Genomic DNA, 27031 nt, shown 5'->3' on the forward strand with positions numbered 1-27031 from the left:
AGAAGAATCAGATTGCGTTCCAAGAGTGTTACGAAAACCACAAAATGTACAAGATTGTAATCTTTTCTCTGTTGGCTATCTGCCTATTGATTGGGGTAAGTTCTTTAGAAAATATTTAAGCCCTCAGGCATCAAATTTTATTATTAAAAATAAACATATAATTTACGAAATATAAAATGTTTTCATGAAAACATAAAAAAATTTAAAAATGACTCGCTTTACATTTTTTTAAACTTAAAATAAGGAAGTTGAGTGAAAAATATTTTGACTTATAAAAAATATGTTCATGTAGATAAAAAAATATCGATTCTAAAAATATAAATATATTTCTATATTATTATTCTTAGAATTAGTTCTTGAAAAAAAAAAAAAAACGTTCTTGAAAAAGCATTCAATAGCAATAGACTGTAGACGCTCCACGATTGGTCGAAAGAATTCTGACGTCACATGTGTCGTGACTTGTACGTTCAACGGATCACCTATGGTGCATCTCTTTCTATTACATGAGAGATGGTCGGTTTAGATGAGAGAGGTGTATAGGCCAAAGGTTTATTTGGGTTTGTCAAATATATGTACGTATTTGTTGTTATTATTATATGAAATGGATTTCTAAAGATACATATTCGTATAGTGCTTTATAATAATATGTTGTTTATTGCATAACTTAGAAGTTTTTATTATTATACATGTCACATAGCATGTGATACACTTCAGGCCGCCGGCCGCCCAGAAAGGTCTCACAGTGAACTGGGCTGTAAACCGTTATTTTACTTTTGGTCTTTACTTTTCTGCGCGGTGGTCCTGAATTAGCGCGTGGAACGTCAACAAGTAGCGACGGCAATACCGTACAGTACCGTACCAGGCGGGAAAAGCAAATATTCTAACTTAAAATATTAATTTAACTATGAAATCTTAATCAATTTTCTTTTTTTTTAATAACATCAATTCTAATAGACGGTTAACATTGGTAAAAAAATTACTGGAATTCCTTGTTGAAGAATTAAAATTTTTTCCATACAAAATGCTTGAGCGTCGTGGTTTTCACAGTTCTAATGACGTCACACCACACCCCGCCTCTTACCGCTCGGATTCCGCTCGTTTTGGCGGGCTTAATAAAATTTAAACTTTGAGAATTAATTTAATTATGAAAACAAACTTTAAAAAAAAAAAAAAAAATACCAGTATTTAAGTTTGAATGCGAACATTGATAAAAAAAAATAAAAAAAATGGACTCAACTTCCTTACTGTAAAAAAAACGGGCCTCTGGCATATTGACCAATATACTTTTTAAAGACGCTGTCAAAATTTCAGAGAATTTGTGTATATTTCCGCATTGCCATAAAATCCGAATAAATAGAATATTCCTGAACGTATCTGAAAACTAAAAACCTTTGTCGAAAGGTGATTGGGATATACAGGGTTTTCCAATAAGAGGTGATATTTTGAATAGCCCGCTATTTCGGTAGATGTTACTTTTGAAGCTGTCATTTTTTGACATTTGACAAGTAGAAACTACGCCATTAATAAAAATGGAACGATACACGCTTCAACAACGCATTGAAATTATTAAAATTCAATTGATTGAATCAAATGCAAATCATCTTGAGTGATGAGGCCCATTTCCACCTCGGTGGCTTCGTCAACAAGCAAAATTGTCGCATCTGGGGCTCGGAAAACCCAAGAGTTATTGTTGAAAAGCCTCTCTATCCTCAACGTGTGACTGTTTGGTGCGGTTTACGGTACGGCGGAGTCATTGGACCTTACTTTTTCGAAAATGATGCTGGAGCAACAGTTACGGTGAATGGATTGCGCTATCGAGAGATGATTAATGATTTTTTATGGCCGGAATTGGATGGTATTGATCTGGACAACGTTTAATTTCAACGAGACGGCGCTACGTGCCACACAAGCAATGAAACTATTGATCTTTTACGATTGAATATCAAAATAACACCTCTTATTGGAAAACCCTGTATAATCTTTTTTTTTTGTTCTTTGTTTTTGGGGTGTTATGCAGTGTTACGCTACCTCCTTCTTTAGCTAACGGACACTGTAATGCTGTCCGAAACGTTGACTAAAGAAGGAGTTAGCGCAACAAGGCATAACACCCCAAAAACAAAGAACAAAAACACTTTTGGCAGTGAAAATCTTAAATCATATAATCTATATGGGATATAAAGGTGATTAAATATGCTCTCAAATTTTGTTATTAAAAATAAACATATCATTTTTTTAAAATAAAACATTGAATGCAAATATTAAAAAGTTTTAAAAATGGCTAACCTTACATTTTTTTGTCTAAACATTGAGCTAAAATTACTGATAACGAGAAAAATAAATGTTAATGTGACCTCACTTTTTTGTAATTTCACACAGAAATAATTAATAAAAACCAATTATGAAAACTTGGCCTTGTAAACTATTACATACATACGATTTGTAAATTAGCAATTTTTCTTTATTTATTCCTGGGTTGTGTGATTTGCGAACAACACAAAACGTATGAAATATAACAAAAACGAAAAAATTTCTCTCTGCGACGTTAAGGGTTAATAAAAAAATATCTCGAATTGCGGTCGAAACCTTTGGTTTCATAGAGGTGTACATTTTAATTCTTGTGTGGTTTCCTTCTAGATTTGAATACAAAGCTTGGTGTTTTCTATTTCTAGCAGTATTTAGATCATATTTCTCACCACAGCAGTAAGGGAGACAACAAATTCTATCAGACTTTGAGTTGTTTCCAAAAGCAAACAAATTAGTCTGAAGTATTAATAACCTCAATTTACGCATGAACCATTGAATAAATTCATATCATCACTAGTAAGCGACATTCAAATTCTGAACAGTGGTCTTTCATGATGGTGATGCTGTAATACTTGGGCGGTAATGTCTGATTGAGCTGTAACCTGGCAGATAGTACTCGTTGTTGATGACGATGCATTCTATCAACTTTTGGTGGCAATCATGCACACACACATGCTGACTTATATGCATATCTCTGAAATTCTATGACATTACAGAAGTTAAAATACGCAATACATGTTTATTTATTTATTTATTTATTTATTAACGGACATCGTCCAAATTACAAAATAATAACACGAATAAAGTAAAATGAAAAATACAGGAGTAGACAAATGTACATGAAAGCAAAGACATATGGTAGATATAATATTAGAAAATAAAGTGACAAGTCGAATCAAGTCAAGAATACGCCGTGGGTCAGGACCACAGGACACTTATAATATTCCGTCACTTGTTTAGCGACTGGCAAAAATCATTTAGACTTATCCCAAAAAAGTTAAGGTTTTGACTTGAGTTGACCAGTCTACACATTCTGGACAATGGTGAATAATATCCATAATTTGTCTAATGATGGTTGAGGAAGAGCAGTTCATTATTTCTGAGTCTTTGCGAGGGGATATTGAAGGGAATGAGTTGCAGTAGAGTAGGTGAATCAATAATACCATTTATAATTTTGAAGAAGCAAATGAGGTCATTTCTTTCCCGACGGACTTCCAAAGGAGGTTAGGTTTAGAGTTCGTTCAATTTCATCATATGAGTATTTGCCTTTTTCTAATCCTAGCCTCCTAGCAATCCCTCTTAAGAACCGATGTTGAACAGATTCAATGCGTCGAATGTGGACAGCATACAAAGGAGACCAAATAACACAAGCATATTCAAGATGGGGGTGAACCAAGGAGCAGTAAAGAGTTCTAAGGGTATTTACGTTTTTGAAGTCCGAAGTGATTCTAGTGATGAAACCAAGTAGTTTGAGCGATTTATTAACGATTGCAGTTATGTGATCCCGAAAAGAAAGCTTGCTATCAAGAGAGACACCAAGGTCTTTAATAGATGTAACAGTTGCTAAGCAAATATTATTTAGTATGTATGTTGATCAAATTGGGAGTTGGGTCGGTTGGTTAGAGTCGTTGACTCCAGTTCTTGGGTAGAAAGATTCAATCCTCAGTCAAAAATAAAAAAATTGTTTGACTGGATTGAAAAAAATTTAAAAGACAATTGAAAATAAATTCATCTTTAACTCTTGATAGGTCAAAATGCCAAACAAAACGTCTGTAACCAAGTGGGTTTTCCGACGACCCCATTCATTTTTCTGTCTTTTGGGCTTTTAAACTATTGAAATCCCAATTATTCTGTTAATGGTAACATATGTATTTGCGCAGGAATACGTAAAATACTCTAATGATATGTCAAGTATTTAAGCTAATATAAGGAGGATAGTAATTTTGGGTACTACCTACTCCCCCACTTGGCTGCTGGATAGTTAAAAAAAAACTTAGTTTTTTGGATTGATTTTATTTAAATGTTCATACACAGATCAAAGATACAAGAGATATGCCATTAAAGGTGAGATGAAGAAACTAACATAAGCAAGGCAGTGGGGTAGTCTTAGGTGTGTATCCGACAATCTGCAGGCAGCTCGCATTGTAAAGTATTTTAGTCTTCGATAATGAAATCTGCTTATGAACAACACATTCTTTTTTACAACGGCCGTCCCAAGCTGTTACTAAAAATCTCTGATCTATTGAAAAAGATTTGACTTATTAAAAAAAAAACGAATATTTTGTAGGAGTAAATAGTTTTCACTTTTGCAATTGTCCGATAATTTCACTGTCTGGATGAGATTTCTAAAAAACACATTTTGTTTTTTTACATCGCTATACTTGTATGCTTTGATACTATGAGTGCCACTCACTGATGTATAAAAAACTGTTCATTATCTTTTTTTTTTAATATGTGACGGTTGACGTAAGTTTCCCGTGAGCACTTAGGCCGTGGGCCAATGTGCTATCCCCCATTTTACATCATTCCTTTAACAGTAATCCGGCCCCTTTTATAAAGTTTACCGGGGTTGTCATTGGATATGTGGCTATGTCTTCTGTTTCTACAATGTGTCTTCCCAGGTATCTGAGTCTTGTTCCCAACAGAGCGGGAAATTGGCACCAAAGGTGAATTGGAGTCTCTTCATCCTCTTCACATTTCCTGCATCTGTCGGTGTTTTCCACTCCCAACAACTGCATGCGTCTCCTGAGATGGCAGTGTCCCGTTAGTAGTCCTACCAGTTCCCTCAGTGAGTTTCTGTTGAGTAGTTGTATGATTCCTCTTGGGTCTGGTCTGTTTATAAGTACTTTGGATTGCCTCATTCCGGGTGCCCTTTCCCATTCCTCCCAGTGGTGGGATTTGACCCACCTTTCAATATGTATTTTAATGTGGCATGCTGCTACTCCTACAGCCGGCTCGGAACCCGTAAGTGGTCCTTTCACCCCTTTCCTTGCTAGTTCATCAGCCCGCTCATTGCTCTCAATTCCTTTATGTCCTGGTACCCAGATCAGGGTTAATTTATTGACGGTAGCAAGTTTTTCAAGAATGATCCTGCATTCCATCTGATCACCAGGGTGGAGTCGCATCTGTTAATTTCTAGTGCCATTAGGGCTGCCTGGCATCAGAGCATATGCCTATGTCCTTAATCCTGTACCCGATACGTATGTTCTCCTTTGCACAGGCTAAGATAGTCTCCATCTCAGCTTGAAATACAATGCAGTGCGTTCCTAGAGGTATACTCTAAGTTCCCTCTTGGAACCCTGTGGATAGACCCCAGCCCCTGTTCCCTCCTCCATCTTTTAACCAGATTAGTTCCTGTCTGTGGGTTGGGTCTGTCATTCCTTCCTTGTGGGGTAGGTCACTCTAAACTGCTGTCTGAAGAAGTATTCGGCTTGTTTGCCATCCTGCCTCATTCCAGCTGTTAGATTAATTGCCCTGAGCCTTGTTAAAATCTCCGTGTGACTGTTTTTGGGCAACTCACCTCTCCATTGACCTTTCCATAGTAACCTGTAGGTTGCCACCATCGCCGACCACTCTATTTCTAAGTTTAGTGGGGGGGTAGATGCAGCAGCACTCCCATGGCTAGTATTGGAGTGGTTCGCATGGCTCCTGGGATTTCTCTGCATGCAAGTCCCTGTATGTGCTTGAGTGTGGCCATTACTATTTTCAGTGTTATGCTCCTCCACCAGACCAAGGTTGCATGCATTATTCTTGGTTTTACAAGTTGGTTGGGTGTGTACAGCCATTGCATCATTTTAGGTTTGAATCCCCACGTTCTGCCGCACATTCGCTTAGTTGCCCACATTAGAGCACATACCTTTCTGCCTACAGTTTCCACCTGGTTTTTCCAGCGCAATTTGGCATCTATGATGATTCCGAGATACTGAACCGCGAGGGTTCTAGCTCCTTTCCATAGAAGGTTGGATTGCTTCATCCCTCTAATTTCCTTTGGCGAGCAAAGATTACCAGTTCTCTCTTGTCTGGGTTGACTGACAGCCCCGTTTATTAACACCATTGTTCCACTGTTGCCAGTGTTGATTGTATAAGGCCTCTGGTTGTGTCTGCATCCCAACACCTTATTATGGTCGCAATGTCATTCGCATACCCCTGTGTACTTAGGCCCCTGTTGTTGAGCTTTAGGATTGTCTTTCACTTTTATATTTAATATTTTTACAAAATTTGAATGCACAGGAAACCATGATTGCAACAGTTATTCTGCAAAATATTCCAACATTATGCAGCCGGGAATCAAAAGCCGCTGGTGCCAAAATAGGCTGTCACGTAGTTGCTTACAACCATCAATGTGGAATGTAAATTTGGCGCTAAATGTCTATTTAATTAGATCTCATACAATGTTTTGTGGCACAATGTTTTGTTAAATATTGTGTTACAGCAAAGAAGTTTGTCAAAACCAGTGAACTCTTCCTCTTCCCATCTCTCTCGACTTCCTATTATCTTTATAATTTACTAATGACTCGTTGCTAATTTCATTTACAAAAGTCATATTATCATATTCTTAGCAAATCTTAGGATTTTAAAATAATTGGTAACGAGCGCCATCCTTTTTAGGGAGAAAAAGAAACCAATAAACCTTTCAGCAATCTTACCGCACGTCTTGAACCTAGGAGTAGGTAATTGTGATAATGGTATTACTTAAACTGAGGCAAATAGGCTTCATATTAACAAGGAAATTTGCAACCTACAATGAATCCTGAAAAGTGCTCTACGAGGGCTTAATCTACTAACACAAAATAGCAAACGGGATAGATACTTCATGTTCCTTTTCAAATGTTACATGTGGTGTTTCGACAGTCATCATTCCAGGCTTTGACAAATGATCTTGGCGATCCTCGATCCAAGATTAAGGTGCCTTGCAGTCAATTGGCCTTGGTTCAGGGCATAACCTCTTCACAGGAATGCTGCATGTCCAACGCAGCATGGACATTATCAAAATCCCGATTTCACCAAAATGTTGATTGATTATTTTCCAATCATTTCGGGTAGAATTAGTCTGTCATGAGTAGGGCTATTAGCCCTCCAATGATTTTGAGACACTTTGTAGGTGTGCGAATAAACTGTGTCCACAGTGCTACGCGCATATATTAACAAATTATTTCTTCTACTTTTTCACCATTATTTGTGAAATTCAAACATTTCACACGAAAACGGATGCACATGTGTGCGCTTAGCGCTGTGGGCACGGGTTATTCGCACACATGCAGGGTATCCCAAAACTGAATGTTATCCTTTGGAGGGCTGATATGCCAACTCATGACAGACAAAAATATGATAATACAGCTTTAATAAAATGTCATTAGATTTCAAGAAAATCAACACCTTACATCAGTTTTTCGAGTGCCAGAGATACAAAAGTTTTTTTTCTAAGATTATAATTTTTACTGTGCAACCCTGAAGGGCCAGAGCTATTGAACATAGTTCAAAATAAAACTAACAGTGCCTATAGCTTTGGAAAATAAAAACATTTTTACAAGATTCAGATTTAATTTGAATTGAAACTGGTCTCGATTTTCACAAAATTCATAAGTGCCAATATCAAAAGGGTTTCACATTTCATTTTTTTTTATAGCAGCATGAGAGGTAATAAATAATCTTCAGCTTTCATTCTTTAAAATCTATTCTTAAACAGTCCATAATATTTAATAATAATTGCGTAACATTCATCATGACAACAATAATTGACATTAAAATTATGATAAACATGCAATAGATTACCCTCAAAGATTATAAAAAAAAACACAATAAAAACTCTGCCAGGCATAATACATATCATTTCGTTCTATTGTGAGAACGACACGTGAAAATAACCACAATTAAAATTACAATTAACACTGGAATAAACAACTTCACAAATAAATTTTAATAGATGTTTTATTGTAAGCGTGTTGTTATAAAATAACCTTCATTTACCTGAATGTATCATGAAATGAGATTAACTAACACTTATGTACAGGGTGAAATTCTGCTATATACAGGGTGACCGAAGGTAAAATACACAAACTTCACGAGGTGATTCTACATCAGAGGTTCCCAAACTTTTTTGCCCACAATTTCACAATTTATTCATTTAAAATAATATAATAGTATGCTTGCAGCACGTTCCAGAGTGGAAGATACTCTCAGTATCGCCCCGGTGTAACACCACCAATCAGAATTAAAGCGTTGCTGAAATGGCTTTAGCCATGTTTGGTGACCAGATCTGAATAGCCAGGTACTCCCCCACCTTCCTCTATCCCATCTCCTTCCCCTCCCCACTACCTCCAGCCTCACAACATACCCCGATTGGGGATGCCATAGTCTCACTGACTTCAGATGGTTGGGAGCAGTTGGGACTCTTGTAACACTGTAATTACCAAACAGTAAAAATGAATTTATGTTTTCTTTCAGAGCGAAGCCCAGAGCACTAAAGGAGATGCGAGAGCTGGAGGTAAGAAATTTGCACAAGTAAAAGTAGCTGAATTAAGTTATAAATTTGTGAGCTTGTTTGCTATAAGCACACCACCAGTAACGATTGAGTTAAAGCAATTAACTTCAGTTTGTTTGTTTTTTTGTCATTTATAGTATTTTTTTATCGAGGTTTCTGACGCAATAACTGTTTTGCAATAACCATATTAATATACTGTCATTATAAAGTCTAATATTCTTTAAAATGTATTTAGTTCTTTATGTAAGAATTCACTTTCAAATATTTTCCTTCTTTAAAAGGTATTTTGTCCTTTATATAAGAATTCACTTTCAAATATTTTCCTTCTTTAAAGGGTATTTTGTCCTTTATGTAAGAATTCACTTTCAAATATTTTCCTTCTTTAAAGGGTATTTAGTCCTTTATGTAAGAATTCACTTTCAAATATTTTCCTTCTTTAAAAGTTATTTTGTCCTTTATGTAAGAATTCACTTTCAAATATTTTCCTTCTTTAAAGGGTATTTAGTCCTTTATGTAAGAATTCACTTTCAAATATTTTCCAATTTACATGATCATTTTAAGATTCTTGATATGGCGTAGAACTCAGATGAACTTATTAAATTTTGAACTTCCGATGGGTTTGAAGTATGTAATCAATATTGTCACTCGTTAAAGTATGTTCAACTTCTTCAATTTGTTCACATATCAAGCAAATTGGAGACTCAAAGAGGCCTATCTAATACAACTTCTTCCATTAGTGCAAGTCCAGATCTTAATCAAAAAAATGATTCTCATTTCCGATCTCGTCAGATTAACTTGAGTGAACCACGGTGTTTTAAAGGGTTCCTTTTGGAGGTATCTATATCATACTGCCTTATTGGTAGACAATGTCCCAAAAAGATACAAATTTATTGTTTGGGAGTAATTTCGGTTAGAATTGATCAGTCAGATTTGCACTTCAAGTTAGTGTATACACAGCTCTTAAAATACAGGGTTTTCCAATAAGAGGTGTTATTTTGAATAGCCTGCTATTTCGGTAAATGTTACTTTTGAAGCTGTCATTTTGTGACATTTGACAAGTAGAAACTACGCCATTAATAAAAATGGAACGATACACGCTTCAACAACGCATTGAAATTATTAAAATTCACTTGAGTGAATCAAATGCAAATCATCTTGAGTGATGAGGCCCATTTCCACCTCGGTAGCTTCGTCAACAAGCAAAATTGTCGCATCTGGGGCTCGGAAAACCCAAGAGTTATTGTTGAAAAGCCTCTCCTCAACGTGTGACTGTTTGGTGCGGTTTACGGTACGGCGGAGTCATTGGACCTTATTTTTTCGAAAATGAGGCTGGAGCAACAGTTACGGTGAATGGATTGCGCTATCGAGAGATGATTAATGATTTTTTATGGCCGGAATTGGATGGTATTGATCTGGACAACGTTTAATTTCAACAAGCGGCGCTACGTGCCACACAAGCAACGAAACCATTGATCTTTTACGATTGAATATAACACCTCTTATTGGAAATAATGAAACCCTGTATTAAATTGAATTTATGAGCAGAAGAATTGTACCAAGATGATCATAATTCAACAAACTCAACATGCTGCTGAAGTGCAACACCCATAAGAAGCCAACATAATACTAACATAGGTTGTTTTTCCGCAGCGGGAATGGGTTTCAACTTGGGTGCTAATGCAGGAGCAGGCGGAGGGGCCAACGGAGGCCAAGATGGGGCCCAAGGGGATGCGGGAGGTAATACTCAAACTTTATTTATTTATTTTACCACTGCACTAATACCCCGACTGCTCGAAACAAATGAGACTGTGGCATCCCCAATTCGTGGAATGCTACGGAGGCCGGCGGCGCTTCTTGGCCTATTTCATTGGGAGTTCAATCGGAGATTAAAAAATGAGAAAAAAAAATCCCTCATTGGTCTTTTTCATATTATGTATATATATTTTCCCTGTATTTTAGGATATAATTTATTTATATTATGTACAGGCCATAGACAAATTGATAGACTTGCCTAACACGATATCCGGGCATCATTTCGGAAAGCTAAAGGCAAACCACGTGACCATATTTTTGGCACCAGCAAGGTTGGAGAATGCTTTGAATAATCTATGGCATCAGTTGTACCTTTAACACCAGAGAGCCATTAAAATAACCTGAGGTGCAGAAAAGTAAGACAAAGATTTGCAGGGCAGTCCATTGTGGACTGCCCTTTTCTGCGCAGGATCAGAGTGTTTTTTAAAAATGGTTAAAAAACCGAACCTCTTTCAAATCGGGTTGCGTAGCGATGCTAAAAATGAGTTAGGTGGGTAAATTATAACGCAGCCAGCTATTTGCCCGCCATTGTAAAAATGCCTGGTAATTCGTAAACAGATTTTATTTTCACTAAATGCTGATATCAAAATGCAAGTTGCCTGTTTACCGTCAGATTCATTTATTGAAAAATTACAGAAAGGGAGACGGTCAAGCCGTCCTCCGCACTCTGCCCAACTTGGTCTGTTTCCCTTGCCTTGATGGGCTACTCTATCAATTTGTGTGTCTATGGTACAGGCAGATTATAATGTCAGGAATCACTGAAATTAACTTAGAACCCACTACACTATAGTTTTGTGTGTAGCATTTTGAAAAGTGGTTCTGTAATATGGGGACCAATGGATTTAACCTACTCTTAAATGATAATGAGAAAGTACAAAAGAAGTTTCTGAGATATTTATATCTTAGAGACTTCGGATATTATCCCTGGTTATATCCATCAGCCTTTTTGTCCGGCATGCTGGGTATTAATAGTCTCACCGATAGAAGGAAAACTGCTTTGCTGACAACAGCATATAAAGTTCTAAACGGTAACATCTGTATTCCCGATATAATAGAAACACTTGAGTTTTATGTCCCCGACAAACAGGCACAGAACCTTTGTCGTTCCAAAATGCAGAACTAACTTACCATTAGTAATGCCGCTCGGAAAAATGATTCTGTTACTAAATTACCTGTCCCCTGATATAGATATATTCAACATTTCAAAAATGCGATTATTACTTAACCTCTCAGACAAAGACTTTTATTTACTGTGTGTTCCTTTGAGAACTGTCAAAACGTGAAAATTTTTGTGTTATTTACGAGTTTTGCTAAAAGCTTCATAACTCACGTTTTGGGAAACGTAGCCTCATTCTAAAAAATGTTTTGGAAAGATTATGAAATTCACTATCGTATTGTGTTGTTATACGTAAATATTTGCGTTTCTAAATATACATTTTATGAAAACGTCAAAAATATGTAAAAATCGCTGACCATTATTTCAAAGCCGTGAAAAATGTACTTTTTTCTGAGTATCATAAAGAAATAACACTTTATATATTGAAGAAATATAATTAAAAACTATTAGTCACCTCAAAATATTAACCGTCCAAACTAAAATATTTTTAATAAATTATTTAGAAACGCAATAAATTATGAACGAACAAGATGACAGATCCAATCGGCTTAGATAATGCACCTCTACGTTCCATAGATATTCTTGAATACAGACGCGTAGCGTTATTCATTACCGATACTCTGTTTTTTAAATCATGGCAATCCGTGTACTAGTGATGGAAATAAATCGATTTTTGTAAAATCTCGCGCGTTTTCGTGAAAAGACGTTCTAATGTCTTGACCGCTATTATCATTTTTATCGCTATTATCGTTTCTAAATATACATTTTATGAAAACGTCAAAAATATGTAAAAATCGCTGACCATTATTTCAAAGCCGTGAAAAATGTACTTTTTTCTGAGTATCATAAAGAAATAACACTTTATATATTGAAGAAATATAATTAAAAAATATTAGTCACCTCAAAATATTAACCGTTCAAACTAAAATATTTTTAATAAATTATTTAGAAAAGCAATAAATTATGAACGAACAAGATGACAGATCCAATCGGCTTAGATAATGCACCTCTACGTTCCATAGATATTCTTGAATACAGACGCGTAGCGTTATTCATTACCGATACTCTGTTTTTTAAATCATGGCAATCCGTGTACTAGTGATGGAAATAAATCGATTTTTGTAAAATCTCGCGCGTTTACGTGAAAAGACGTTCTAATGTCTTGACCGCTTTTATCATATTTACGTCTTTTGACGTTCTAATGTTCTGAGTGGTTAATAAAATAAAATGTATATTTATTATTGGTGCGCATTTAAAATAAAATAAATAAATAATATTACAGCTGGTATGAACTTTGGCGTAGGAGGGAAGACAGGAGCCGGGGCACAGGGACAAGGAAATTGAGAAATCTGTAAGTATTTACCACTAATTCTATTGCCATATTATTATATTATGTATATAAACTGAAGAACCTCAGGGGCTTAGCTACAAAAACTGGTGTTTTGAGTTAAGCTTGGTTTCGGTAATGCCATTATCATATGTATTAGTGACACGAAGCTCTATCTCGTAAATACAGCCGTTTAAGAGATACAGTTGGGCATATCAGTTCAAAATTAGTGCTGTATTTTTACAATAGAATCTGAGTGAAACTTATAATGAAGTGACCAAATAGGTGAGTTATACCAAATACCTAGAGATGGCAAAATTTAGCATTAATTTTCAGATTTTTTAGCATTAACAATTAGAAATTTAGCGTTTTATAGCATTTTGAGGCATAATTTAGCGTTTTGTAGCAAAATAGAAAAAAATGTATTTCCCGAATGTTTTTAGCGCATATTTTAAGTATTTTTGGTAAAATATATGTTTAACCTTCATTTGCAAGTATTTCCATGTGAAAGATTATAAATAATTAATTTTAATATTAAATGAATAAGGAAGGTAACTCTAAGTACGGGTCGAACACAAACACAACAAATGCAGATTGCGATTAACATCAATAGGCGTAATTTATTTCGCACAATTTGTGTAATGTCAAAAAGCAATTTTAGCCTACAGTACAAAAAAATTAAATATTTACACATAAAATAGTAACAAAATTATAAAAAATCGTAATGTAAATATCGATTTTTTGAAATTCTCACATATTATTTTAATACCCGGTATTTTCGGGAAATTCGCGCCTATTTCGCTAAATAGAATAATTTAGCTGAAATACGGCCAAAATCACGTTTTTCGCGTTAATTTGCGAAATAGAAATCACTGGAAACACTTTCAAATGCCTTGAAACGCAAAGAAAACTTATAAATGCCCTATTTTCGAAACATAAATATTTTTTCGCGTTTTTAGTTAAAACGAAATTTTGCCATCTCTACAAATACCCTATAATATTAATAATACGTCCAACTCCAGTAAAATAATGGCAATTTCAACAACTCTAGCCGCTAGAAGGAGCTAGGTTGACTTTGACATTCCTTTCAATGGCAGAAAATTGATTTTATTTAGCATTTGATGGCGGTGTTTTGCTCTTTCTAATTTGTATTTTGATCAACTTTGATTTTAAAATATTGTTAAAACAATTGGGTTCCGTGGTTCAGTTTAGGAACAAACAAAAAAACATTTAACATCAAATCCATTAAAATGTATGAGGAAAAACCAAGGTGCACAACTCATGCTGTTAGGAAACGCTAGTGTAGCAGGTTGCCATCATAATGTATGGGAAATGCCAGAAATTGGAGGTATTATTAATACTATATTTATAGAAATGTCAGAAATTGGAGGTATTATTAATACTATATTTATACAAATGTCAAAAGTTGGAGGTATTATTAATACTATATTTATAGAAACGTCAGAAGTCGGAGGTATTATTAATACTATATTTATGGAAACGTCAGAAATTGGAGGTATTATTAATACTATATTTATAGAAATGTCAGAAATTGGAGGTATTATTAATACTATATTTATAGAAATGTCAAAAGTTGGAGGTATTATTAATACTATATTTATAGAAATGTCAGAAATTGGAGGTATTATTAATACTATATTTATAGAAATGTCAGAAATTTGAGGTATTATTAGTACGGGTATTTGGTTTTACTCAATATGACTCTGGACTGATGAATTATACAAATATTTTAAAGTAAATATCTTTTAAATAATTCTATTGAAGCACCATTTATTAGTGACAAATAATTTTTCAAAGTTTGCAAATTTAAAAATTATATAAAACGCAAAAGTAAAGTGACAATAACTTTTATATACCTTTGATAAAAATCATTGGTGAGATTTATCTATGTTTGCATACAACACTTTAATATACATATTTTCAATTACATGTGTCGATTTGTTGCACTAAAATCTGAAAAGAGTGTTTCATCTGCGTTCAAAAACAGCGAATTTATCTGGAATCCCTCCCGCTGTGGCGCGAGGGATGGCTCGAGAGTTCAGCTGGAGAGGTCAAAGAGTCACTGGCCGTAGCTTGCAACTCGGGGTGACCTATGGCAGGGGTATTGGTTATCAAATAAATTAATTCCGGGTCGGAGGAAATTAATTATTATTATTCTTTTTAAATTATCTCATAATCTCAGGTCCTATGTCATCTTTGGGGACGCTGTGGAGAGGGTCTTTTTGAGAAGAGGAAGGAGTGAACATGGGTCTTGAAGAGGCCCACATTGTAGGAGGGAGGAAACACAGAGGCCGGCAAATCGTTGCACAGTCAAGCTGTTGAACTCAAAAACAGGTCGACTTGACAAATGTTGGGCGCTTGTTTGGTGTGTTTCCCGACTATGCACCAGTGCCGAAGGGATCAATAATGTTAGTTCCTAGGAGCATCTTCCTTCGGAATACTGGTAGAAGAAGGACAGCATTCCCACCTGACGCCTGTGCTCTAAAAACTGCAGTCCGTTTGTTAATATAGACAAATTGAATGCGTTATATTGCATGGTTGTACTGACACGGTCACAGTAACATATTGCATTCCCCTCTTACCCTAAACTAAGAGAGAAGTTCTGATTAGGTAATTATAAAGCAATTAACAATATTTTGTTTGTTTCAGAAATGGATAAAAGCACAATAACAAAAAGAGAAGGGAAAGTAAAAATCTGTGAAAAATAACTAAAATAAAGTTTACATCATTTATTTTGTAATTCACTGAATAAAATGTACTTTCATCAGAAAAATTGTGTTTTATTTGATTTAATTTACGATAAACTTTCCTCACCCCGATTACTGCTAAATACGCCCCATTTTTCAACTCATCAGTATAAGAAATGACTATTTACGTTGAGGGAAAAACATGCACAAGACAGATTATTAGGTTCTCAGTTTGGGTTACTTAAATAATTTGTGTGTATTTATACTGAAATGGAACATTTCGGCAAACGTCACTTCATACTAACCAAATCCAACACGGTGGCAAAACATCTTTTGACACGGGAAAATTTGTTTGAAAAAGAATAGAACCTAAATTAATCTTCTACCATCTTCCCACTTACTAAGCCTCAACTTATTCATTAAGAGTGGGAGCCACGGGACTGGCTCAATATTTTCGTGCGGCTCAGAGTCGACTCAATTGAATGACAGCTTAATTGACGCAGTATTCCCATTGCTCAGAGAGTATGAGAATACTGCGCTCGTCCGGTATGACTCCTTCGATACAGCTCTCCCGGTACGGCTCCCAGCGTATGAGTGATCATACGACTCTCGGTACCAATACGCCGCCTCGTAACACGAGTAAAATAAGATGCTAGGTAGTTAATGGGTGTAGGTATATATATCCTAGTCCAGATGTCGGACTGTCAGACGCCGTTCACATCTATGAGTATATAATAATAATAATGGTACGGTTTACGGGGAGTCGTACGAATACGGCTCATAAAAAAGAGTAACCATCCAATTGAGACGTGGTACGGTTTACGAGGAGTCGTACGAATACGGCTCATAAAAAAGAGTAACCATCCAATTGAGACGTGGTACGGTTTACGAGGAGTCGTACGAATACGGCTCATAAAAAAGAGTAACCATCCAATTGAGACGTGGTACGGTTTACGAGGAGTCGTACGAATACGGCTCATAAAAAAGAGTAACCATCCAATTGAGACGTGGTACGGTTTACGAGGAGTCGTACGAATACGGCTCATAAAAAAGAGTAACCATCCAATTGAGACGTGGTACGGTTTACGAGGAGTCGTACGAATACGGCTCATAAAAAAGAGTAACCATCCAATTGAGACGTGGTACGGTTTACGAGGAGTCGTACGAATACGGCTCATAAAAAAGAGTAACCATCCAATTGAGACGTGGTACGGTTTACGAGGAGTCGTACGAATACGGCTCATAAAAAAGAGTAACCATCCAATTGAGACGTGGTACGGTTTACGAGGAGTCGTACGAATACGGCTCATAAAAAAGAGTTAGCTCAGTGAACGACTCATCGCTACTTTTTAGTACTTAGATAATAATTAGAAGTATTTTGTAAAAAACATGGATATATAATTGACGTCTTTTCTTCGCACCATCTATTGACATAATAACATTACAATAGTTTTTTATTTATCTCAATTAAACCCAAACTAAGAAACTATTTTAGGATCATAGGTTCCGTTGACCGGTCAGTGGCTGAGTTGGCATAGCGTTTTTTTTTTTTTTTTTATAGTGAATACCTCACAAGAGTCCCAACTGCTCCCGTCTGGAGCCAGTGAGACTATGGCATCCCCAATTGGGGGATGTTGTGAGGCTGAAGGTAAGTGGGGAAGGGAAAGAGGAAGGTGGGGAAGTACCTGGCTATTCAGATCTAGTCACTAAACACGGCTAAAGCCATTTGGAGCAACGTTTCAATTCTGAATGGTGGTCTTACACCAGGGCGATACTGGTAGTATCTTCCACTCTGGAACGTGCCGCAAATATACTACATATTATTTTAATTAATTAATTGTGAAATAACACAAATTAATCAAATAAAATTTATTTGTTTGGGTCTCATCCAGGCGTTGTGTGTTCAATTCCTCGTCTGGCTAAGTCCTCCGTCACAACACAAGCAACATTTTCCACTTACTTTGGTGGCAGTAGGAGATTTTCAAATATTTTCAGGTTATTCGTACCCCAGAAATATTTGTCTTTTGTTTTCAATAAATTATTATTTTGACTTAAATAATAGAAGGGAAAAACTAACCTTAAAACTTATGCATCAATAACAATTGTTTTAAATAATTATTAAAATGTATTATTTTCCGTTTCAGAAAAAATGAAATAGGTACCCATTTCTAATTATTATCTAATTATTACAATAATACCTGTTAACTGTACTTTGACACTCAAGGATAGAGAGATAGATGACTCACGGTCATTTGTGGAGACGGTGCAGGCTGACTCCTCCCATTGCGCTGTTGGCAGACTGCCCAGGAGCTTCAGGAAGTATGGCAGGAGGTGATCTCTGTGCTGGAGTCCACTCTGCAGGAAGTAAATACCCAAGGCAAAGGTGGCCTCCTGGGACCTGGCCGTCACCATCACATTCCCAGACACAGAGGGACATAGCATCATCAAAGTATTGATCTAAAACCAAATCACATAAATCATCACACACTTTAAAAACATCGGGTTTCATCGATTTTTGACAGCTGTAAAGAGGGTGCAAATTAGAGATGAGATCATAATAAGATCAAGTTGAATTAACGGTACCTTGTCCCATGGCGTCGGCTTTATGTTAGCCAAGGACCTTGCTAAATGTTGCACTGTTTTCTTGAAGAATGTCGTTTGATCTCCGGCCATGTTTACTGTGGATAATTTTCAATCCATTTTAAATATTTCCAAAGGTCTATCAACTGATTACTGATTTGACGTTTCGACAGTGATTTTATTAACGAGGGTCTAGAAACATGCGCAGGCTAAATTAACAATAGCTAAAAGCTCACCAAGTTTTGGATTTGATTGTGATTGGTTTTTTAGAGGATTACCTCTAAAGAACCGGTGAGGGATACAAATTGACACTGTCTCTTTTGCAATAGTCCAAAAGGTATATAATTATGGTTAAAATGGCAAAATTTTATTATTATTATGAATAAAGTTAAGTCTGTTTCCATAATTTCGGCTTCTAGTCGAGAAAATTAAAAATATTTTAATAAAGGTTGAAATCATCACCCCGCCACGGAGGTGATCAAATGCTAGTCAAAAGTAATAAAAACTTGGTGGAAATAGAAAAACCTTTGCGGAAGAATTAAGAATTTTCTCCATTATTTTTCTTGACAGCAATTAAATTACTATTCTACAAACTGCAAATATCTATGGTATTGCGCGAGTTGTCAATGTCAGTTGTTGTTTTGGAAAAGAATACTTCATAACAGAGTCAATAATCCGATAAAAAAGCGTTAAAAGTACTGTCGAGACCTTAGCTTTTGAGAAACTATGGGATATTTTCATATCCATTTTGTAAATAAGGAAGTTGAGTCCATTTTTTTTATTTTTTTTTATCAATGTTCGCATTCAAACTTAAATACTGGTATTTTTTTTTTTTTTTTTAAAGTTTGTTTTCATAGTTAAATTAATTCTCAAAGTTTAAATTTTATTAAGCCCGCCAAAACGAGCGGAATCCGAGCGGTAACAGGCGGGGTGTAGTGTGACGTCATTAGAACTGTGAAAACCACGTCGCTTAAGCATTATGTATGGAAAAAAATTTAATTCTTCAACAAGGAATTCCAGTAATTTTTTTACCAATGTTAACCGTCTATTATAATTGATGTTATTAAAAAAAAAAGAAAATTGATTAAGATTTCATAGTTAAATTAATATTTTAAGTTAGAATATTTGCTTTTCACGCCCGATACGGTACTTATACGGTATCGCCGTCGTTACTTGTTGACGTTCCCTTGCGCGAATTCAGGACCACCGCGCAGAAAAGTAAAGACCAAAAGTAAAATAACGGTTTACAGCCCAGTTCACTGTGAGACTTTTCTGAGCGGCCGGCGGCCTGAAGTGTATCACATGCCATGTGACATGTATAATAATAAAAACATCTAAGTTATGCAATAAACAACATATTATTATAAAGCACTATACGAATATGTATCTTTAGAAATCCATTTCATATAATAATAATAACAAATACGTACATATATTTGACAAACCCAAATAAACCTTTGGCCTATACACCTCTCTCATCTAAATCGATCATCTCTCATGTAATAGAAAGAGATGCACCATAGGTGTTCCGTTGTACGTACAAGTCACGACACATGTGACGACAGAATTCTTTCGACCAATCGTGGAGCGTATACAGTATATTGCTATTGAATGCTTTTTCAAGAACGTTTAACTAATTCTAAGAATAATAATATAGAAATATATTTATATATTTAGAATCGATATTTTTTGATCTACATGAACATATTTTTTATAAGTCAAAATATTTTTCACTCAACTTCCTTATTGACTCTAGCCAGTGAGAATGCCTCCGAGAAAGCAACCGCAGCTACTTTTCGATATCGCAGTGAAAGCAACCATCGTCACAATAAACACTGCCTGTCATAATATTTTCGATGAGTGCCATGAATTCGAGTATCCTAGTTGTCAGCAACATATACTGGAGCTCAGAAATTATTTGTTTTCATTGCTTCCAGCCAGGTAATAGACTAATTTTCGCGCAGGAAGAAATATTAATATTTTCGGGAAAAACAATGAAAAAATAATTAACTTTTTTTAAATAAATTTGTCTGTGGAATTTAAAATATAGTTTTTTTTTACTGCGTTTTACGGGTTACATTTCCCTGACATTATTATTCCTTGAAGAAGTTATTTTATTATTTTTTTCTTATTCCGCTTCACTCCTAATACGCAATATTTCACTTGTTTCTTTCAAAACATGATTTATTATGTCGGGGGAGACGGAAAAATACGCACTTTTAATTTTAATTTTGTTTATTAAGTCACTTACGCGATATGTCAATTAGTATGCAGCGCCGTTATAGTCGCAGCCGACGGCGACTATGTTCATATCAAGAGTTGGATTATATTCATAATATTGTATTAGAATTAAATCACAAACCAGTCTATACAAACCTAGCGTAGCCCACAAACTACTTGAAAACTGGGATATAACTCTAAAGGGGACGCGAGCAGGCATTATTAAAGGTTCCCCAACATTTATAGTAACTTTTAGTAATAATATAACTAAATTCAAAGTAAACATTCCATATTTACCATGAAGCGGAATTCGTAACCTTTACCGTTTTTTATAGCACTATTTTTTTTTTTAATATAATTTTATTTTTGTAGATTGTTCGATGTATTGTGCGCGCAGCGGAGGTTTCATGCCCTCCACGCTGATCCTAGAATACAGCTCTCCATCATGGCGCACCCCAACATAACTTGCTTCCTTAAGTCCGACATGGACAACAGCATCCCGCACTACTTCTGGATCGACCACCTCCCCAACCTCACCCGGCTGCGCGTCCTCGACCTCAAACTCATCTGCACCGACGAAATCCTCGAAACCATCGGACAGAACTGCCTAAACCTCGAAGAGATCAACGCAGTCTCGAGAGTAGACTTGCGAAAATCTCCGTTTAACGCTTCAGTCCTCATCAGGAATGTTTCAGACGCTGGTTTGAACCATCTGTTAAATCTTAAGCATCTCAGGATCTTGGCTATCGACCCCCCGAGGAATGAGAGGTTAAGTGTTCGCGTTGGAAGATGTATCTCGCAAGCGGGTATCAGAAGAATCGTCAGTCAATTACCAGCGCTTGAAGAATTGCGGGTAGAGTCTTGCGATATCGGATCAACGCTTGTTGCCGGGGATCACGAATACGGTCCCCTCACATTGAAGAAGATAAACTGCCACTTTGTTTACCTCGACAGTGTGCAAAAACTCTTAACGCTTTGTCCTTGCTTACGAGATCTCAGTCTCACTCATCTGTCAGGATTAAACAAGGAAGAAATCCTTCAACAGCTAGCCCAAAGCGACGTCAGATTAAACCGACTAGATTTATCCTTTTTCGGATTCTCCGATAACATGCAAGAACTCTTAAAGATCAAAGGCAGCCATATAACTAATTTCTCCGTTCTAGAAACTGACACCTCTCTCTCGTTTGAGTCTATCCTAACCGTAGGTAAGTACTGCCCGAACATTGTAAAATTCAGATTAATAACCCAATCGAAACGCTTGATCGTGCCGGCGAATTTCAAGAGTAAAAGCGGGCCCATCTTCAGTGAGTTGAAAAGTTTAACTTTAGGCTGTGATAATTTTGTGATTGAGAATATCCTCGTATTCTTTTTAACGCACGCCCAATGTTTATCTCGGTTGTCCGTCAAGTACCAGACGAAGATATCCGTGAACGATACGCTGATGAGACTGCTGAGTCGGGGTCTGCTGAAGCATCTGGTCTTCCTGTGGCTGGACTGCACCCTGATTGTCTCCAACGACGTCATCAAAAACATCATAGATCACTGCAACTTACTGAATAATTTCGTAGTCAGTTATGACTGCGATGGAACACTTCAATCGTACATCAAACAAAACAACTTTGACTTGAAATTAGATAGTAATTATTAATTTTAAGAGTTTCAACGTTTGATATTGTTCCTACTTTAAATGTTTATTATACAAAACGCCCAAGAGTCCCAACTGCTCCCAACCGTCTTGAGCCAGTGTGACTATCGCATCCCCAATTGGGATAAGTTGTGAGGCTGAAGGTAGTGGGGAGGGGAAGGAGACGGGTAAAAGGAAGGTGGATAATTACTTTGCTAGTCAGATCTGGTAACCAAACATGGCTAAAGCCATTTCTAGCAACGTTTCGATTCTAAATGGTGGTCTTTTACACGGGCCATTCTAGAAGTGTCTACGACTCTGGAACTTGCCGCAAATATACTATAATAATCTAAATTAATCAAATAAAATTTACACGCCGGGGTTTTAACCAACAACCTCCGAATTCGTTGCCAAGGATCGTAACCACAGCGGACAACTTTGTGTTGTGTCACAATTTTGAATATTTGTGAATTTTTTCCTTGTAATGCCACAATTAATTTCCTGGGTCAGAAAACTATGTGTTCTTTAATCTGTCATCTACTTAATTCATAAGCTATGTTAGCTTAGGTATATTCAATTAATATTATTATTATCGATCCATTATTCAACAAGTCTTCTTATAGAAGTAAGTATCCCAGATGAGGTGGTTTCAACAGGAACAATTACGAGGAACCAAGAAACATTGCAATGTTTGCGGATTCCTACTGACAACCTTTTAAAGGGACTAGGCTACGAACAACTACTAACAAATACGCTATATAAGAGATATGGGCTTTTGCTAGACTGCTTACAGGAACTATCCTTCCTGTCTCTGTACAAAAAAATCCATAAATAACAATTAACCAATGCTTCTTATTGATGATTGTAAAATTGTTTTGTTCAATTAGTGTAAATATATTTTTTTAATAATAATAATTTTTTTTAAAGTTAGTTGAAAATATCAATGAATTATTTTTAATTAACCTCTTGTTCGCCAGGGTACCCTTAAGGATACCATTAAAAAATCATTTCTCTGAATATAAATAGCTATTCTGGGGAAGCTACAGACAGTAGATTATATACTATTTTTATAAATATTAAACACATCTGGTAAAACAGTACAATTTACAAGAACAGAATTTTGCAAACAACAAATAAGTTATTATGAGATTAGTTGGCCCACGGTGAAAATTTTGCATCATCGGCGATCAAGAATTTAAGAATCCTTCTCTCAATATATTTTACATTACATTGATACATCATCGACAGCTACCTAAAAGAGTATTTTTATATATTACATATTAAAATAATTTCTAAAGATAGATTTTAATCTCTTGCTTTTTAATGTTGAGGATTTTTTTGTAAGCATATTGTTTGAGTAGTTTATGTGCTTCCAATTAATTGTATTATCTCTTTATATTGTCGTAATTCATTGGGTAATGTTGAAATCTCTGTAGTCGAAACTTTTGACAAAAAAACTCTCGCTTTGTATCTCATACAACTTCTATCGCTAACAGGACTATGAAAATGTTGGGTTTTAAGCTTTAGACACATTACGCTATATTATGTGTGCATATTATATGTTGGGGTAACCAGAGATGTGCAAAATGGGTACCCAAAACCATTTGAAATGCAAAATGGAAATGGGTCGAAACTTTTCCATTTGAAAATGCAAAATGGTTTTTAGAAAAGCATTTCAAATGCAAAATGCAAAATACCTATTTTCAAAATGCAAAATGGTTTCTCAGGTCAAACAATTAAAATAATTATAGAATTTTTAAACAATTTTATCATTTAATAATGGACATCAATGAAGAACAAACATATTACATGATGGTAAATCCAAAAACAATTTGCGCGGGACTAATGTTGCCAACGTAAAAACATAGAAACTGCTATCTAACATTTAATATTACAGCGTCATGGCCCCATGTTCAGTATTTTTTGTAATGGTATCACTCAATTGCCAGGGCTCCTACCAGGGAGCAACTTGACAAATGTAAATTATCTCTCATAGCGAGGTTGAAGACCGACTGATATTTGGGGCTTATTAAAAAAAGATGAGTGGAGATAGTAGGAAGAATGTTGCAAAAAGCATTTAAAATGGAAAATGCATTCAGAAAAGCATTTAAAAAGCAAAATGGTTTTTAGAAAAGCATTTAAAATGCAAAATGGAAAATACCCATTTTGCATTTCCATTTGAAATGGATTTATTTGAAATAAAGCACATCTCTGGGGGTAACACACTAGGCTATAATCTTCCTCAGGAGAGGGGGGTCAGATCAATTGGGTAACTGCTGCCGAATATCATTTCTTTGTATGGGATCTGTCACTTTGACAGACGACAGCCGCATAATTATGGCGCTCCGTAAATTGTTCTGACCCCGGGGTTGCATAATTTTCAAATATCGCCTGGCTAGTAGATCACAGCGCATATTGTCAACACTTACAACACATCATCATTTTAGGTGTGACAGGTCTGTATGGAATTGTAAGGCGAGCAATATAAAGTTATTTAAAACGTTTTGAACTTATAGAGTAATCTGTCAGCCTTTAAAAATATTCACACATTAAAATTTCTGGACACATCTCTCGTTAGAAGCATTCTTGAATATAACTACCATTTGGTCACCTATCATGTTAATGTTAATCACATTATTATCATTGAAAAAGTCCATAACAGAGTTCGCAAATTTTTCGAGAGTATTAATTTTAGATTTAGAATCAATTTTTTGATCTTATATTTTTATATAAAATTGTAAATTATCAGTTGGTGCCATGTTATACTAATGTTGATTCACTTTCATGTTCCTACCATTAGAACAAGGTAATAACAAGTATGTATTATTATAACAATCATACTACAGATTCAGGCTACAATTCTGTTATAAGTAGATTACACACCACTGGTAGCTTGAACGCAATGTTAGCTAATATTTTTAATATGCCTCTATCGAAATATAAATCTATACTGATTAAACATTTTAACAGTGCATATATTTATGTGATCACTGCACAAACATGTTTTGTCGTTATTTCTTTGAATAACTACTAGTGTTTATCCTTTTTTCATGTTAATAATCTTATATTTTTTCTTCCTTTCCTATTGGACTATGTCAATAATTTTCATGTATCATTATCATAAATGTCACTTGTGCCGTTAATTGTAAATTCATTTTGAACATAGGCGACCCTTAAATTTGTCCAGTTTTTGCTGATTATTGACAGCTCACACCAATCCAAAACTATCTCACTTATGGACAACCTATGTTTCTCTTACTCTCTGTCCATCGCTTGTCCTATAGTCAGACTACAGTGTTTGCAGATTGTTGACAGCTCACACCCATCCGAAGCCATCTCACTTATAGACAACCTATGTTTCTCTTACTCTGTCCATCGCTTGTCCTTTAGTCACGCTACAGTGTTTGCAGATTGTTGACAGCTCTCACCCATCCGAAGCCATCTCACTTATTAACAACCTATGTTTCTCTTACTCTCTGTCCATCACTTGTCCTTTAGTCACGCTACAGTGTTTGCAGATTGATGCCAGCACACACCCATCCGAAGCCATCTCACTTATAGACAACCTATGTTTCTCTTACTCTGTCCATCGCTTGTCCTTTAGTCACGCTACAGTGTTTGCAGATTGTTGACAGCTCTCACCCATCCGAAGCCATCTCACTTATGAACAACCTATGTTTCTCTTACTCTCTGTCCATCACTTGTCCTTTAGTCACGCTACAGTGTTTGCAGATTGATGCCAGCACACACCCATCCGAAGCCATCTCACTTATAGACAACCTATGTTTCTCTTACTCTGTCCATCACTTGTCCTTTAGTCACGCTACAGTGTTTGCAGATTGTTGCCAGCTCACACCCATCCGAAGCCATCTCACTTATAGACAACCTATGTTTCTCTTACTCTGTCCATCACTTGTCCTTTAGTCACGCTACAGTGTTTGCAGATTGTTGACAGCTCTCACCCATCCGAAGCCATCTCACTTATGAACAACCTATGTTTCTCTTACTCTCTGTCCATCACTTGTCCTTTAGTCACGCTACAGTGTTTGCAGATTGTTGCCAGCTCACACCCATCCGAAGCCATCTCACTTATAGACAACCTATGTTTCTCTTACTCTGTCCATCACTTGTCCTTTAGTCACGCTACAGTGTTTGCAGATTGTTGACAGCTCACACCAATCCAAAACTATCTCACTTATAGACAACCTATGTTTCTCTTACTCTCTGTCCATTGCTTGTCCTTTAGTCATGTAACAGTGTTTGCAGATTGTTGACAGCTGACACCCATCCGAAGCCATCTCACTTATGAACAACCTATGTTTCTCTTACTCTGTCCAGTCAGGCTACATGCTCTTCTTTGAGTGTAGACAATCTTCATCTTTGTGTTTTGTTGGCCATCTTTGTGTTATTTTTAATCCATCTGCCTGGCAAAAACGTACAGAGCATCACTCTTTGTGTGACATTTGTTTAATCTGCTTGCTCTAATTATAAGTATAATTTTACACTATTACAATTCAAAAGCAAGGTGATATTTTATTTATTGTTTTGATTTAGGAGATTTTATTCTTTTGAAATATTGTATGTTTTGTTGAATAAAAAATATTTATTAAAAAAAGCTTTAATTTATTTTGAAATTAGTATTATTAGTATCTGTACCTCATTGCAGATACTCTCAGTATCACCCTTGTAAGAGACTAAAATTTAAAAAAAACGAAACATTGCTTAGAAGGCATAGAACATAGAATTACACAAGAATTGCCTTGTGGGCGTGTTTCGTGATTCAAATATAAGCCCTCTTTGGGCCTATATTTCCATACAAAACTGTGTATCACTGTAATAATATCTGGATGATTTTTAT

The 27031-nt window shown here is 35.8% G+C and overlaps 3 protein-coding genes across 4 annotated transcripts in view; 2 read left to right on the forward strand and 1 right to left on the reverse strand.

The window, feature by feature from the left end:
* The window catches only part of Pi4KIIIalpha (phosphatidylinositol 4-kinase III alpha), a 118585-nt gene extending 100106 nt beyond the window's left edge, over positions 1-18479 (reverse strand). The window contains exons 1-2 of the mRNA XM_089645313.1: positions 18333-18479; positions 17996-18206 (exon numbers count right to left, since the gene is read on the reverse strand). Of these exons, the coding sequence (XP_089501439.1) occupies positions 17996-18206; positions 18333-18422 (301 nt within the window). The 5' untranslated portion in view covers positions 18423-18479. The remainder of the gene's footprint in view (positions 1-17995; positions 18207-18332) is intronic.
* LOC149413287 (uncharacterized) lies at positions 13-15812 on the forward strand. 2 transcript variants are annotated; one of them, XM_089645311.1, is made up of 5 exons: positions 13-95; positions 8749-8788; positions 10436-10522; positions 12997-13065; positions 15712-15789. In XM_089645311.1, exons 1-4 carry the CDS (start codon positions 45-47, stop codon positions 13056-13058), a joined length of 240 nt encoding a protein of 79 aa, XP_089501437.1. In that variant the 5' UTR covers positions 13-44; the 3' UTR covers positions 13059-13065; positions 15712-15789. The 2 variants fall into 2 exon arrangements, with proteins under 2 accessions (XP_089501437.1, XP_089501438.1); XM_089645312.1 differs by lacking the exon at positions 12997-13065 and having other exon boundaries at positions 15712-15812.
* Positions 18480-18956: 477 nt separating the features above from the next.
* LOC149413288 (uncharacterized) lies at positions 18957-26724 on the forward strand. Its single transcript, XM_089645035.1, has 3 exons — positions 18957-19083; positions 20075-20270; positions 20922-26724. The coding sequence occupies exons 2-3, from the start codon at positions 20095-20097 to the stop codon at positions 22195-22197; spliced, it is 1452 nt and encodes a 483-aa protein (XP_089501161.1). The 5' UTR covers positions 18957-19083; positions 20075-20094; the 3' UTR covers positions 22198-26724.
* The last annotated feature ends 307 nt before the right edge of the window (positions 26725-27031 follow it).

Source organism: Hesperophylax consimilis, chromosome 22 (genome assembly GCF_061612785.1).
Source record: "Hesperophylax consimilis isolate HC1 chromosome 22, BYU_Hcon_1.0, whole genome shotgun sequence".
NCBI classification, from domain to species: Eukaryota; Metazoa; Arthropoda; class Insecta; order Trichoptera; family Limnephilidae; genus Hesperophylax; species Hesperophylax consimilis.